The sequence below is a fragment of the Miniopterus schreibersii genome (assembly GCF_964146895.1).
Source record: "Miniopterus schreibersii genome assembly, chromosome: 15".
NCBI lineage: Eukaryota > Metazoa > Chordata > Mammalia > Chiroptera > Miniopteridae > Miniopterus > Miniopterus schreibersii.
Window position 1 is genome coordinate 14,483,310 of NC_138115.1, and position 15,650 is coordinate 14,498,959.

General features: G+C 40.0%; 1 protein-coding gene across 1 annotated transcript in view; it reads left to right on the forward strand.

Annotated features, from left to right (window-relative positions):
• Window positions 1-15,650, forward strand: part of ERC2 (ELKS/RAB6-interacting/CAST family member 2) — an 809,820-nt gene that overhangs the window by 29,876 nt on the left and 764,294 nt on the right. Inside the window, exon 2 of the mRNA XM_081160189.1 lies at window positions 3,528-4,324. Coding sequence (XP_081016315.1) covers window positions 3,668-4,324 — 657 coding nt within the window. The 5' untranslated portion in view covers window positions 3,528-3,667. The remainder of the gene's footprint in view (window positions 1-3,527; window positions 4,325-15,650) is intronic.

Sequence of the window (15,650 nt, forward strand, 5' to 3'; positions counted from 1 at the left end):
CTATTGATTTACCTTTTTTTATAAAACAGGTTATTCATGCAAAAATCTTGGATATAAAATGATTTTTGTGTATTATCAAGTAAAACAAAATTAAGCTCTGAGCAATATAAACATTTGAAACTAAGTTCCTTAGTTGGGAGACAGGTATATAATTCTTTGTAGGGACTTTCTAGCAAAAGGAGAAGCCTTTATGGAAAATATTTTTTCATACTCTGTGGTAGGACTTTTTGGATACAAGTGACAGATATCCCAACTGGAATTGAATGTCAGAAAAAAGGAAATTTATGGGTGAATATATCAGTTACCTGTTGCCCAGTAATGTTGCAAAACAGACAACCACAAAACATCAGTGACTACTAAGAAGTGTGTTTAGTTCAGGAGCGTATGGAGTTCGGCGGCCCTCAGCTGGATTTGCTCATGCGTCTGCGGTCAGCTGCTGGTTGGCTTGGCACCTCTGCTGATGTTAGCTGGGCTTGCTCAGAGGTCCTGGGGTTGGCTATTGGCTAGGACACCCTGACTCTGTTTTATGTTCTTATTTTCCAGCAAGCTAGACTGGGCATGTTCTAATTCCTACGGCAGAAGAAAATGAGCAGAAGAGTAAATATACGGGTGCTATTCCTGGCCTCCGCTTGCTTCACATTTGTTGTCTCTTTATTGGCCAAATAAGTCCCATAACAGAACCCAGGGTCAGATTGTGAGGACACTGCCAAGGAGCAGAGACAGGAAGGGGTAAAGGATTGGGGCCATTAATGCAGTCATTCTACTTGGCATATGTACCTAAAATGGCCTAGGGATAGATGTAGCTTCAGTGACTGCTGGATCCAGGGTATCAAGTGATGGCACCTAGTTTGATTTCATACTGTTAAAAGTTTGGCTCTGGTTTCTTTTGCATTAGCTTCATTCTCAGGGAGGCCCTTTTTACATGGTAGTACTCAGAAGCTCCATCTTGAAAGCAAGTAATTCCAGCTGAAAAAGAGCTTATCTTTCCTAGTTGTTTCATCTAAAGTCATGATACGGAGTTTTGTGGACTGCTATGGGTCACATGTCCATCCTAAACCAGCTGCCTTGTTTGGGAGGTGGACTATGACCACTGGCCAGGCCTGGGTTATATTCTCACCCCCAACACCATCCAGGATGGAGTAGAAGGAATCAGCCTTACCTAACCTAATGGCTGTGAGTAGAGGGTTGGGTACAATTTCTCGAAGGAAAATATTGATAGTTATTAGAAACTGTGTGTGTGCGGGGTGGTGGTGGTGGTGGTGGTGGTAGTGGTGGAAATAAATGATAGGTAAAAATAAAAGGTGCTCAGTATAATGCTATTAATGTACTTATTGACATTACCAACAAAAATTATTGCTAGGCACCAAACTAGATGTTTTATAAACATCATCTTTTTCCTTAGGATAATATGAGTTAGGTGGTATTACCCACATTTTATTGATTGGAGGAGGGAAGCTCATAACAGTTAAATAGTTTGCCTAAAGTCACTCAGCTAGTGAGTTATTAGAGTGGAGAGTTGAACCTCAGTTTGGCCCTTTCCAGAATCTGTGCTCTTACTATCTTATAGCTGAAGAAAAAGAGAGTACACCAAACACACCCTAAGAGGAAGAGCAGGAGGCCATGATGTGCCCCATTTGGATACTATCATTGATAGGATAATCACAGTTCTGTAGCCCTGGCTGCATGAAATCTGTACCAATGTACTTCTGTAATCATGACAGGGAACTTCTACTACTTTTCTCTAGGGGTTATGAGAGTAGGGACTCTAACTTGGTGCACTGCTGTCCTGTGGGTTTTCTGTACACGTGTGGAGTGGTTAATATGAATTATTTAGGTGAGCAGAAATGGAGAAGAGGTCCCAAAATGCCAGCTTGAAAGATGTACATGAAAGGGAAAAGAGACAGGATTGTCATCTTCTCTGATGATGGCATTTAGTATCCGGCTACATGTAGGGAGTCTCATTGGTTGAGCCACTTCTTTTTCTTTTAGCTCCAAGATGGCCAATCCATTCTAACTCATGTGTCAATGACAGTTGACTGATGGTAAACCATCTAGAGTGCTGTGTTGAGAAGAGTTCTGAACCTACTGGAAAAGATGACTGTGATGGATTAGTGATGTCTGTGATGGATTAGTGATGTCTGTAGTGGGTACAGGAGTGGGAGGTAACATGATTGACTATTATTTGACATCTTAGGAAGCAACAGCTTCTCAGAGTTACTGTCAAGCCACTTGTGTATGGGGGTGATGCCCCCAGGATGGAGTATTTTATAACTAAGGTCTCTGTGATGAGGAATCCTAGGGTAAATTTTCTGGAGTTTCCAACTGTCACTTAACACAACCCAAAATGCAGAGCTTCATTTTCCTAAGGAAAAAGGAATGTCTTTTTGCTCTGAGAAATTTTGACCTTGCTTGGGAGCAGGGTGGGGGGAATTTACAAAATGTTTAGATGTAGTAAGTAAAGCTTTGGGGTCACTTTTTAAAAAAAAATAAACATGGGTCTATCTATCATCTATCTATCATCTATATCTATCTATCTATCTATCTATCTATCTATCTATCTATCTATCTATCTATCTATCTGTCATCTATCTATCATCTATCTATCTATCTATCTATCTATCATCTATCATCTATCATCTTTCTATCATCTATCTATCATCTATCTATCTATCTATCTATCTATCTATCTATCTATCTATCTATCTATCTATCATCTATCTATCATCATCATCTATCTATCATCTATTTATCTATTGTTCACCTGTCTATCATCACCACTGATTATCTATCATCCATCTATCTGTCAGTCTGTCTGTCATCTATCTATTATGTATCTATCATGTATCATCTATCTATTTAATAGACTATTTTTTAGAGCAGTTTAAGGTTCATAGCAAAATTGAACATAGTTCCCATTGAGCCCCTGCCTCCACATATACGCAGTCTCCCCTGTCATCAATATCTTGCACCAGAGTGGTACATTTGATCACAAACAATGAACCTACATTGATACATCATAATCATCCAAAGCCCATGTTTTACATTAGGTTTCACTCTTGGTGTTGTACATTCTATGGATTTAGACAAATGTATAAAGACATATATCCACCACGATGGTATCAAACAGAGTGGTTTCACTGCCTTAAAAATCCTGTGTTCCAGCTATTCATCCCTCTCCCAGCAGTCACTCAATCCCTAGCAACCACTGATTCTTTGACTGTCTCTATAGTTTTGCCTTTTCCAGAATGTCATTTTGGTGGAATCATACATTATGTAGGCTTTTCATATTGGCTTCTTTCACTTAGCCATATGCATTTAAATCTCCTCCATGTCTTGCCTTGATTTGATAGCTCATTTCTTTTTAGCATTGAATACTATTTTATTGTCTGAATGCACCACAGTTTATTTATCCATTCACCTACTGGAGGACATCTTAGTTGTCTATCTATATATTTAAAAATATGATGCAGTTATAGTGAGAGTTCTGAAGGAGTTTGTTTTTGATTATCCTTTTTCTCATTTTTCAGATCTCTGATTGGAGTCATTTTCTGGTACCGATTATGAGTAGAAAGCAGTGAAAATTCTGGCCAACAGTGAAAATACTGGCTGAATCTTCAGCTTAGTATAGCATTCCTTCTCTTCAGTTGCACCTCATAATAGAAGAAAAATGTATGGAAGTGCAAGAACGATCACCAATCTGGAAGGGAGCCCTTCCAGATCTCCTCGTCTGCCAAGGTCTCCTCGTTTGGGCCACCGAAGAACAAGTAGTGGGGGAGGTGGAGGGACCGGCAAGACTCTGTCCATGGAGAATATCCAGTCCCTTAATGCTGCCTATGCTACATCTGGACCCATGTATCTGAGTGACCATGAGGGGGTGGCTTCGACAACTTACCCAAAGGGCACCATGACTCTGGGAAGGGCAACAAATAGAGCCGTATATGGAGGTCGTGTCACAGCCATGGGGAGTAGTCCCAATATTGCTTCTGCTGGACTTTCCCACACAGACGTCCTTTCATACACGGATCAACATGGTGGTCTGACCAGCTCATCCCATCATCACCACCATCAGGTCCCCTCCATGTTGAGGCAGGTGAGGGATAGCACAATGTTAGACCTTCAAGCCCAGCTCAAGGAACTTCAGAGAGAGAATGACTTCCTTCGGAAAGAGCTAGACATCAAGGACAGCAAGTTAGGATCTTCCATGAACAGTATCAAGACCTTCTGGAGTCCTGAGCTCAAGAAGGAGAGAGTCTTGAGGAAAGAAGAAGCAGCTCGAATGTCTGTCCTCAAGGAGCAGATGAGGGTTTCCCATGAAGAAAATCAGGTAGGTTTTGAGTCATCCAGTGTTTTTCAACCTTGGCTTCTCATTGAGTAGTTGAAGCTTTGCAAATGGTACCATGACCTGTGCTGAAGGAAGTTTGGCATCATCCAACAAGCTCAGACTTAGTATGCATTTGACTTGGAGACTGCAAGAGGGCATAGGAAATATGGGATTATAGCCTGTGATCTCCTGATTTTCTAATGACCTTTTCACATTGTTGCAGAAGAGGGAGGATCGCTTTTCATTGCCTAACTTTTACACTTGGTTAATTTTGTTTTCTTTTTCAGCAGTCACAACAGCAACTCAGATGTACTTCCCTTTGAATAGAAGAGGAAAATGGTAATTTTTGCAAGAGTAGACATTTTAACAGCAGCATTTAGAGGGCCACATTTGACCAGTGAATGGATTTTTCCGAAGTACCAGAAGCATTATTTCTTTCTAGAATGAGTGGAGTTTGTTTTCTAAATAGCAAACTGAACAATATTAAGTGGTGTGGGATGGAATGGGCTTGATATCATGCTAGAGAAACAATACATTTCTGCCTCATCCATTCAATATTTACTACATACTATGTGCAAGACACCTTCTTACTTTTCTTTGACCCATCTTCCATGTCATAACAAGATTAGTTTTCCCAGAGTCTACCTGCAGTTATGCCTTTCCCCTGCTTTAAAGCCCTCAGTAATTACTCATTGCCTCCAGAATGATGTCTACTTCTGTGGCTGAGCCTTCTACTGGAAAGCCTGAATCAGCCTTTCCAGCATTATCTTGCACCACCTCCCTCCACATCTCCTATGCTACCAGAACCACCACTTGGTAATTCCTGTACATACTCAGGGTTTCCATCTCCATACCTTTACTCTTTCCAGGATCTTCTACTTGAGGACTTCACAGCACCTCCTCTCCCTGCCTCTTCCCTTTTAATCCCAGCCAGTCTTGATTTTTACATTCTACCTGTTCTGTGAGGCTCATTTATATGATGCTATTTTCACAGGGGCTTTGGAGTCAGACATTCCTGGGCTTAAATCCCAGCTTCACCTCTTACTCGTAGTAAGATAAGTGCTCAGAGATGGGGAGTAGAGGGTGCTATGCCATCTGGCTAAAAAAATTACCAGATATTTGAGATCATTTAAACTTGGCTAAAGCAGTGATTCTCCAATAACTGATCTTTATCTTGACCTAATGAAGTTGTCTGCCTTTCTTAGGGTCATTTGATGACCCTCTCGTCTGTTCCTCTGGCTGCCACCCCTGTGGAGTCCAAGCACCCGTGGAAGCATTTCTGGTGTGTAGGAGAATCTGCTGTTTGTTCTAAGTGTGGAAAGCACTCACCTTATCCCTCTGGTTATCTGACAGAACCTGTGCTGGTTTTCAGATGTGGAAATGTGATTTTTAGTTGGAACAGGAAGCCTTGTCCTTTACTCCTAAATCAAATTAATGCTCTTCACTGTCACTTATGGTTTTTCCTGACTTTGCTGGTTCATGAAATCCTGTGAATCTCTTACAGCTATGTGTGTTTTCCAGTCCTATACTGGTTTTCTTCCTTTGTTCGCTGTTTTGGGAAATGGTTACAGCAGTTTAGGAGTAATGCAAGTAGTGAGAAAGTTGAAAGCTATTCTCTAAACTGTCAGCTCCAAAATTAATTTTATCTTATCTTACTCTTCAATCATTAAATGTTTTTTGAGCTTAGATTTCCCACTTAAATATACACTTACACATGTATACTTGTTTATACATTACATGGTGTGCTACTGTGTCAATATATTATGTCTTCTATGACATTAAATATGGAAGAGACAAAGTAAAATAAATAGTGTATTGAGGTAAATTTTAATGATACACAAAACCATTTGACTTCTAGTAAAAACATTTAAAACCCCTTGTTCATTTCATGAGGGTTAGTTCAGTTTAAACTAGGTAACATCCATAATTCTACTTAACTGTCCCATATCTCCTTAAGCTGGAAGCAAGTGAAGAGTTGAGGGTGCTTCCATTACCCCTTCCTTGTTCTGGAACCTACTATGATTGTAGACTTCCTTGGGTAATGTGGGTGACATATGACTGTGTAACATAGGACCCAGTGAAAGCCCCAGTATTAAATATAATAGTATTCTGTATATTAAATATAAGTAAAATGTAATTTTTTTTAGGTTAAAAATATAAAAGGAGGAAAAAGCATGGAGCGTTTGAAAAGTCAATTTACTTGCAATATGAAGTAATATTACAAAGTAAAGAATATTTAGATTGACAAAAAGCAAGTTTATTTTTTTTAAAAAAGGAAGTGCCCCTTCTTCCCCTCTTGGAAGTATGTCAGAATCCCTTTTAGGGGTTTATGAATACCTCTTGGTCAAGATAGGGTAGATCCTGATGCAGTAATAAACATACCTCACATCTCAGTGGCTTAACACGTCAGAGATTTATTTTGTATTCATCTGAAGTCTGAAGCAGGTCAAGTGACTCTCTAGGCTAGCTTTCCTCCAGGCAGTAACTCAGGATCCAGGCTTTCTGCATCTTGGTACATGGCTACAAAAGAGCGAGAGTGCCTAGAGATGGCACATTGGCTCCTCAATTCCTTGGATTGGAAGAGACACAATTGCAAGGGGCTGGGAGGTGTATAGTCTTCTCCTCTTGCCAGGAAGGAGAGTAGACTTAGATGTGAGGGAGCACTAGAAATTTCTACTAGTGGGGTTTTAATTTTTGTCAAAAAGTAGAGCTAGATGAAATAAAGTGTGGGGAGCAATGCAGACTTCTGGTGTTGCTCCTGTTTCTATTATCACTGCTGCTGCTACTAGTGGACGTCTACTGGGGGCATTGTGTTAGGCATTGTGCATACAGCTTTGTGTACCTTATCTTATTTAGTATTTCCATCAATCATCTGAGGTAGTGCTAGACTTTGTCTCATTTTACAGATGAAAAATAAATGTAGAGAAAATAAGCAGTTTGCCCAAGTTCATACAGCTGGGTAACTGACATAGCTGGAATTTCAAGCTTTGGTTTCTTTTGTGTCAATGTCTAAATCTTAACTTTGTTCACTACCTTCTTATAGAATCAATGAGCTGTGCATAGAATCTTAGTATAACAGGAAGATCATGCTTTATATATGTTAGATATAAAAAAATGACTGTAGAGTATCCCTGACTTACAGTGGTTCAACTTACGTTTTTTTGACTGTATGATGGAGCAAAAGCGATACGCATTCAGTAGAAGCTGTACTTTGAATTTTGATCTTTTCTTGGGCAAGCAATGTGAGGTATTATACTCTGTCATGATTCTGGGCAGTGGCAGGGTGCCGCAGCTCCCAGTCAGCCATACAGTCACAACTGATACCTTACAGTGTGCACGTTGTGCTAGATGATTTTGCTCAACTGTAAGTGTTCTGGGCATGTTTAAGATAGCCTGGGCTAAGCTATGATATTTGGTAGGTTAGGTATATTAGATGCATTTTCAGCTTATGATATTTTCAACTTATGGTGGGTTTATTGGGATGTAACCCCATTGTAAGTTGAGGGGCATGTGTAGTTTTGATAGAATGATTAAGAATGTGATTTAGTTTACTTAGTACTTTTATTCTTAGTTAGGAATTTATTTCTTTTTCCTAGAAATGGTTTTTGTGCTGTTTAGGGTTTCTACCATTTACTGTAATTTCCTTTATAGGAAAAATCATGGAAACATTTTCTATACGGAAGAAAAGAATGTAAAAGAGATAGGGGACATTTGATAATGGCTTCTTAATCATATTGACCAGAGACTGCATCTATAAATGTAGTTCTACCAGAGGGTATTTCGTATTTGGGTAATTAGAATTTCACTAACCTAAATTCAGATGATCTAAGACAATTTGAATTGTACTATGTAAACAGAAATGGGAGGCAGGTCCATTACAGAGTGAAGGTGAGAAAGCTAGAGTGCTCATGTTTATGATATTCATACTTCTGTGAATTTAATGCTCATTAGCATAGACCTTTTACCCTTATGTGCAGTGTTGTAGAGGGCTCCCACTCATCAATTCTTTTGCAATAGATTCTGAAGTCCTAGTGGTTCTGTCCGAAGGAGCTGAACCCAACTCCAGATCTAAGGGAGGATGTTGAATACCCTTCCTGTGTTACAAGGAGTACAGAACTGTTTGTACCTTGAAGCCAGTGGGTAGCATGGCCAAATTTCTCCTGTGCCGAGGGGTGATACTACTCAGGTTCCTGGATGAATATTATACCCCAGACTGCCTCCCATCCCAGGCTCTCTCCAAGGCCCTACTTCTCACCCATACCAATCTGCATGAATAGAAATACATTTGTGACTGTTAAGAGTTACAGTACTGCCACTTGGAATCATTGGCTTGTTTGCATAAAGCAGAGCACATGGATGCAGAGTTATCCTTATGCTGCTGCTTGAGCTTTCTCCTTCATGATGTACTTTCCTGCATGGAAGAAGATGGGGTAGAGTGGAGTATTATGGCAGCTAATTCTTTGGAATGGCATGAACACATAGTTTATGCTCTCAGTGTCACTCTGGTAAGTTGATTTGGGGAGCAGTGAGAAGAAAAGATTTAAAATAGATGTGTGACTGACACTTGAGGCAGCCCCCTTATTATTTTAATGGCCTGTGTGGTGTTGGGGTGGATATCGGGGGTAGAAGAATTTAACTACATGGATGTAAAGTGACCTAATTTTCCTAAAAGGTTATGTTTTCTTGACAGCTCTATTCTGTTTACTTGTTTGATGGAGATCAGAGAGAGAAAACATGGTAGAGAATAAATTTACAGAAAGTTCATAGGGACTTATATCTTACAGCTTGCTACATATAAGTTATTGGCTTTTCATATTCCTGGATATTTTGTGCAATTATTAACTTTGTATTTTTAATGGATTATTTTTTCCAAATTAGGTGTACCTAAAACAATTTTTAAACATTTTCCTAAGTTGTACATGGCTAACCAAGGATCTGCATGAATATAAATAGCATCAAACACTGGGAGATTGTACTAGATTTAATATTTACCCATCTCATGTGTGCAGAAGTGGGACAAGGTCATTGGGAAACGTAACCTAAGAAGTGTAAGTAAACCTGTCTGGGGAATGCTACGGCTTTTAAGCAATGGTTATGTGATAATTTCTATTTCTGGCTTAACACAATAGGGAATAATCTTCTCTAAATCAATATTAATATGGGTTTTTGATGAGTTTTTGAGCTACTTGCAATATGTGATTTGATTCTCATTTTGAGCTTGTAACTTGAAAAGGTCAAGATAGATCACATTTCTGTGTTTCCTTTATTATTTTTTTCTCTTTTATTGGTATAACTGCAGGGTTATTTCAATAGGGGTGATTCCACTCTGTTTTAAAATACTTATTTCATTGTGAGTTTCCAGATATGAAGAGTTGACCCAATTGCAGGTGGTTGATAGAATCCATTCTATCTCCCCTTGAGGAGGTGGTTGACGCAGCTGTATTGTGAAGGGCCCACCGATAGTTAAATGCAGCTGCAAGTCACCTTAAGCACTGAATGTTTGTGGAATCAACCCTGGAGCTCAGCCCTGGAGTGTCAGGTCCCTTCATCTTTGTAGGTAGGACTTAAGTACATTTACTACTCAAATAGACCTGTCTCATTCCTGTGCCTTCTTCCAGGCTCCAGTTCTGCTACTCTGTCTGAGATCCATGGATCCCTCAAAGCCAGTATTTTCAAAGTGTTTCTGAGGAAATAACATTTTCCAAAGGGTATTCTCTGGCCAAATAGACTTGAGACACAACATGCTAGATACTCCTATCCTGGAAAGTCATAATGCATATGTTATGGGTTGAATTATGTCCCCCAAAAAAGAGATGTTGGAGTCTTAACCCCCAGTAACTCAGAATGTGACTTTAGTTAGAGATAGGGTCTTTACAGAAGTAACCAAGTTAAAATGAAGTCATTAAGGTGGGCCCTAATTCAATATGCCCGTTGTTCTTATTAGGGGAATTAGGACACAAACATAGACATGCGCAGAGGGAAGACTGTGTGAAGAGACAGGTTGAAGACAGTCATCTACAAGCCAAGGAGAGAGGCCTAGAACAGAACCTTCCCTCAGTCCTCAGAAGGAATCAACTCTGCTGACATCTTGATCTTGAACTTCTAGCCTCTAGAACCTAGACAGTAAATTTTTGTTGTTTAAGCCACCCAGTTTGTGGTACTTCTTTATGGCAAAATGAATATATCACATCAGCATGTGAAATGCTCTAACTCTTGCAGTTAAAAAATATTTATTAAATTTTTTTCAATTCAGTAATTTCCCAAACTTACTTAACTATGAAACTTTATCTGAAACTGAGCACCTGTGTATTAGGCAGCTATTGCTGCAGTAATGCTGTGTAACCTGCTATCCCAAAATTAGTTGGCTCAGAAAGACAAGCATTTATCTCTCCCTCACATATTTGTAAGTTGGCTGCAACATAGCTGGGTAGGTCTAGATTCCAGGCACCAGGCTCTAGTCTGCAAGTTGGGTTCAGTTATAACACATGTCATATCTCCACATTCTTCTCACAACAGCAGCTACTTAGGGTTTCATGTTCTTATGGTGGATTGCAGACATCAAGTGTCCAACCAAACCCCACAAACACATTTAAGGCCTCTGTTTGCACTATATCCACTAACATTCTATTGCCTAAAGCATGTTATGTGGCCAAGGCCAGAGTCAGTGAGGTTAGGGAAATCTACTTCCTGCTGGGAGCTGTGGCATCCCTATGATATCCGTGGAAGAAAGACCAAGACGAGCACAAATACATGTGCCCTGCCACCTCTGAGCAGTTGTGCCACCACCAGCAGTTACCTGCCTCCAGACGCCTAGTCACATGAGAAAATAACCCCTACTTAGGATATTCTATTACTTGTAGCTCAATACCTTCCTAACTGATAAAACAAAGAAAATCATCAATAACTGCTATTCATAATAATTACTGGACATGAGAACCATAAAAATAGGTGCATTTCAAGAGGTGAAATGAGATCTTAAAGGACTTTACACATTAGAATGAAGAAATCTACTTACTGATTGTATTTGGCAATCCTCCAGAGTAGTGACACAAATGCTACTCAAAGCCTGAATAAGCAATGAAAGGAATTTATTAGTTCCTGTAACTAAATTACAGGAAGGCTCAAATGTGGAGCTTGGGGTTGACTGGACCCAGGGCTATGTGTCTCCCCATTGCTTCATCCCTGGTTCTCTGTATCGGCCTCTATGTGCAAGCCTCATTTCTCCTTCATGTGGTAGACTGTGTTGGCTGTCAGTACTGCAGCCGAAGGCTTAAGAGATACCTATGTCTTCACTTCCCACTTGGAAAATTTATGGAAGGATTTGGGCCTGCCTTAATTATGTCCTGCCTCCAGATTTGGTGAGGGTATGTGGCAGTGGTGGGGACAGGTATGTGAAAACGGGTTACTGTGACTGGTGACCATATTAGAACTAGGACAGAAGTCATTGGGAGAGGAGCAGTTTTCAAAGTTACTGAAATGAAGGTTGCTCTAGGACAAAAACAGATGTCTTCTGCACTGACTTGAGCTATCCTTGATCACTCTCTTTCTCCAAATGTTTTAGGGCTTGTAAGTCCTATCAAGAGACCTGAGAAATAAGAAGTCAATCATATGTCATATCTGTATATATGGTTTTCATTTTAACTCTGACTTGAAATGTGTGTGTCTGTGTGTATTTTCCCCAGTGTTGCATAGGCACATGGGTTTAGTACTGGATAATATGTACTGGTTTAGCACCATAACATAACTTGAAATGTTGTATCTTAGATGGACCAAAAAAAAAAGTGTCCATCTTCCTCATCTTGAAATATAGCCTTCCTCAGTTTTTCTGAGAACCGTAGCTTTTGTCTGTCTTTCCAGAAAGGTGGAAAAACTTTGGTCCAGATTTAGGCAATGATCTACTTAGACCGAAACCACAATTTTAATGCCTTTCATGGGTAGGTAGAAACTTCCTTTAGTTCTGAAGATAGATGAGATGGCACTGAGCCAACAGTTGATTTCTTTGTCTGCCAGCGTGTAGGAGAATGACTTGAAGTGAACTATACATCTTTGTCACAGATGTCAGCTGGTTTTTGCTTCAGTAATCTCTTGCAGTCAGCCCTAGGATCAGCCATGTGCATTGTATTAGTAGCCTTAGAGATTTTTATTCCCAGGTTTTCTTATGAAAGACTTGGCTAATGGGAGGAAAATAAACATTCTTGTATGTTGGACCTTGGGAGAGCTAAATGACTTCCATGTTCCATTTTCTCTCTGGATCACTTTATTTTGGCTATGGAAGAGCAACAGCTCACAACCAAAGAAAACATTTTGGAATATTTCAGTGAGGTTTTAGTCTCACTTGTGCCAAAGACACTTATTGAAACTAAGCTCCGGGAGGGGAAGGCAGAGGGAGTGGTCACCCCCAAAGCATTCACTGCCTGATACAATTCCCTACAGACAGCATCCTCAGAGGATTTTAAGAAGCAAGTCTATGTTGACAGGAGAAAAAGTAACAGAGTGATTTTATCGGCCAGAGCAGATGGGGTGGGTTCTGAACTGGCCTCTTCTGGCCAGAGTGCAATTTCAGTTTCTATAATTAGTTGCAGGTGGAGCTCTTGTGTTGTTGTTTTGGAGTCCACTGACATCTGTGCACAAATTCCCACCATCCCCAGTTGGCATTTGGACTCAATAAGTGGTTTGGCTTTGCAGGAATACAGAAAATTGTAAATCTATTTCACACACACACACATAAAGCTGCTCCAAAGGTCAGGTTCTGAAAGCTGTGGAAAGCCTTTTGAAAAGTTTGGGAAGTGGGCTTTAGGCAGAATGTGGGCATGCAGCCAAGAGCTGGGGCAGCTTGACAAACAGAATTCTGGCACATGCCATTTTCCCCGTTTCTCTGAGAAGCCAGCGATACACAGCCATTTTATTTTTTATTAGGAACATTCTGGAGACAAGAAGTAACGACTGAGGCAGCTACTTCCTATGTTATAAGCCCATGGTTGCGCTTGTACTGTCTGGTTTGACTATCTGTATATTGATCAAGTTAACTTAGTGGTTCTCAACTGGGACAGTTTTGCCTCCCAAGACCCAAAAGCCATTTGGCAATGTCTGGAGACAGTTTTGGTTGTTGAAACTGGGCGGAATATGCTCCCAGCATCTAGTGGGTAGAAGCCGGGGATGCTGCGGAACAGCCCTCCACACTGTTGGACTAGGATGGTAGAAGACTGAGACATTTTGAGTTACTTGAATGATAACTATATCTTCATTTTCTTGATAATTTGCCTACACTCAGTTCTTTCACTTTGTAAAGTGATTATCAAAATTATATATATGGTGGGTTGGGGGACTGGGGTTTTGAAAGATGGGAGAGGGGTTTGGGGGCTAGGTGAAAAAGGTGAAGGGATTAAGAAGTACAAATTCGCAGTTACAAAATAGTCACGGGAATGTAAAGTACAGCATAGGAATATAGTCCATAATATTGTAATAACTATGTACGGTCAGATGGGTACTAGATTTATCAGGGTTATCACTTAGTAAATTATATAATGTCCAATCACTAGGTTATACACCTGAAATTAATATAATATTGTATGTCAACAGTAATTGAAAAATAAAAATTATTAAACATTTATTTATTTATTTAAAAATAATGACATAAAAGATAAAACTTGATTTATCGTTTTGAGGGAAAGAATTAATTGTGAATGTCTTTTAAAAAATAAATAAATCTTGGCCTGGACTATTATGCATGAATCTTCAAACACCTTGAATTCTTATAGAAGTGGACATTTGGTAAATGGAGATCAATATTATAAGGAAATGAACAACACTTTAAGGAAATGAAACCTGCTTTTAAACCTGCCATTTCTTTATACTTTCACTTACTTTTTATGGTGTTTTTTGTCCATGTCTGATGTTGATTTTGAAAGGGAGGGAGAATAAGCATTTTATTTTATCTTATTTTATTTTTATTTATTGAATTCATTGGGGTGACATTGGTTAATCAAATTATATAGGTTCCCGGGTACAATTGTATAACACATCATCTGTATATTATATTGTGTTCACCACCCCAAGTCAAGTCTCCTTCCATCACTGTTTGCCCTCCCCATACCCTCTTCTACCTCCCCACTCCCCTTTCCATCTGGTAGTTGCCATACAGTTGTCTGGTATTTTTTTTTTTCCTCGAAGAGAATTCACATTTTTGAGCTTCTGCTATGTACCAGGGATTTACGAGTTGCTTTCTGTGAGAGCTCAACAGCCATGCAAGACACATGGCATCCCTATTTATCGATGAGACACAAGGCACAGAGAGATTAAGTGGCCTGCCTGAGGTCTCACCATTAGGTGTAGTTGGCATTTGAATCTCAGGTATGCTTAGCTCCAAAATTGTGTTCTTTCCACTGTCTTGAAGGGGAACACAACACATTTGCTTGAAAACCAGAGACTTTGGTGCTGAAGTGGAAGCCTCGTATAGAGTGGAAGTAGCAGTGCTGCTGACAGTATCTTAGATGCTGTTGAAGAGGCGTACAGAAAGGGTAGAAAGCAAAAATGAGGAAGGGAGCACATGGTTGGGAGCAGCAGAGGAGAGGGCAAGCAGGAAGGGGCGAATGTGTTCTTGTCAAGTCAATGAGCAGAGAATGTCAAAGGAACACTCCTGTCTTGGATGGGAGAAGCAACTTCATGACTGGCTGGAGAATTAAAACCACGGCAGAGAAATGAGAGCGATTATTGCTCAGGATGCTTCATTAAAGATCTAGCAGATTCTTTCAGGTAGTCATGACTTTGACAGATTCACTGGATCCACAGAGCAGAGCTTTAGGGATGGGGAAGCTCTTTATTATGGATTATTAGACTCCACTGAGGGTCTCATTAATGCAGTTAGAATTCTTCCTGACCTTGCCTCCATCTACAGGAACTCCAGGGTACATAAGTTGCCTCCTGGCCTAGGAGTCCCTCAACTGCCCCTCTCAGCTTCCTCTTTATGTCACACCTATTCAGAATTTGTCTTTAGGGTTGTTCCAAATCTTGTGTCTCAAAGTCAGATCTTCCCCTCTTGGGTGCCAGGGTTCCTGATTTCTTTCTCTCCTAGCAAGTTCCCTATGAAACCTCTTTGTCCTCTTTGAGAATCCAACTCATTTATTTACTGATTCATTCAATCACTTCTTGTTTAAGAGAGAATGTAACTGCATGTAGCAAAAATCCACTCAAGCATGTTGAAGGGAAAAAAGGGGATTTATTAGGAATGTAGAGGACTTCCTCCCAGAGCATAAGGGTAGTTGGGGCAGCCAGGTGTTTTGGGGGACTGGAATAAAATTATTTGGAAAGTAATCAGTAATAATGACAAAGT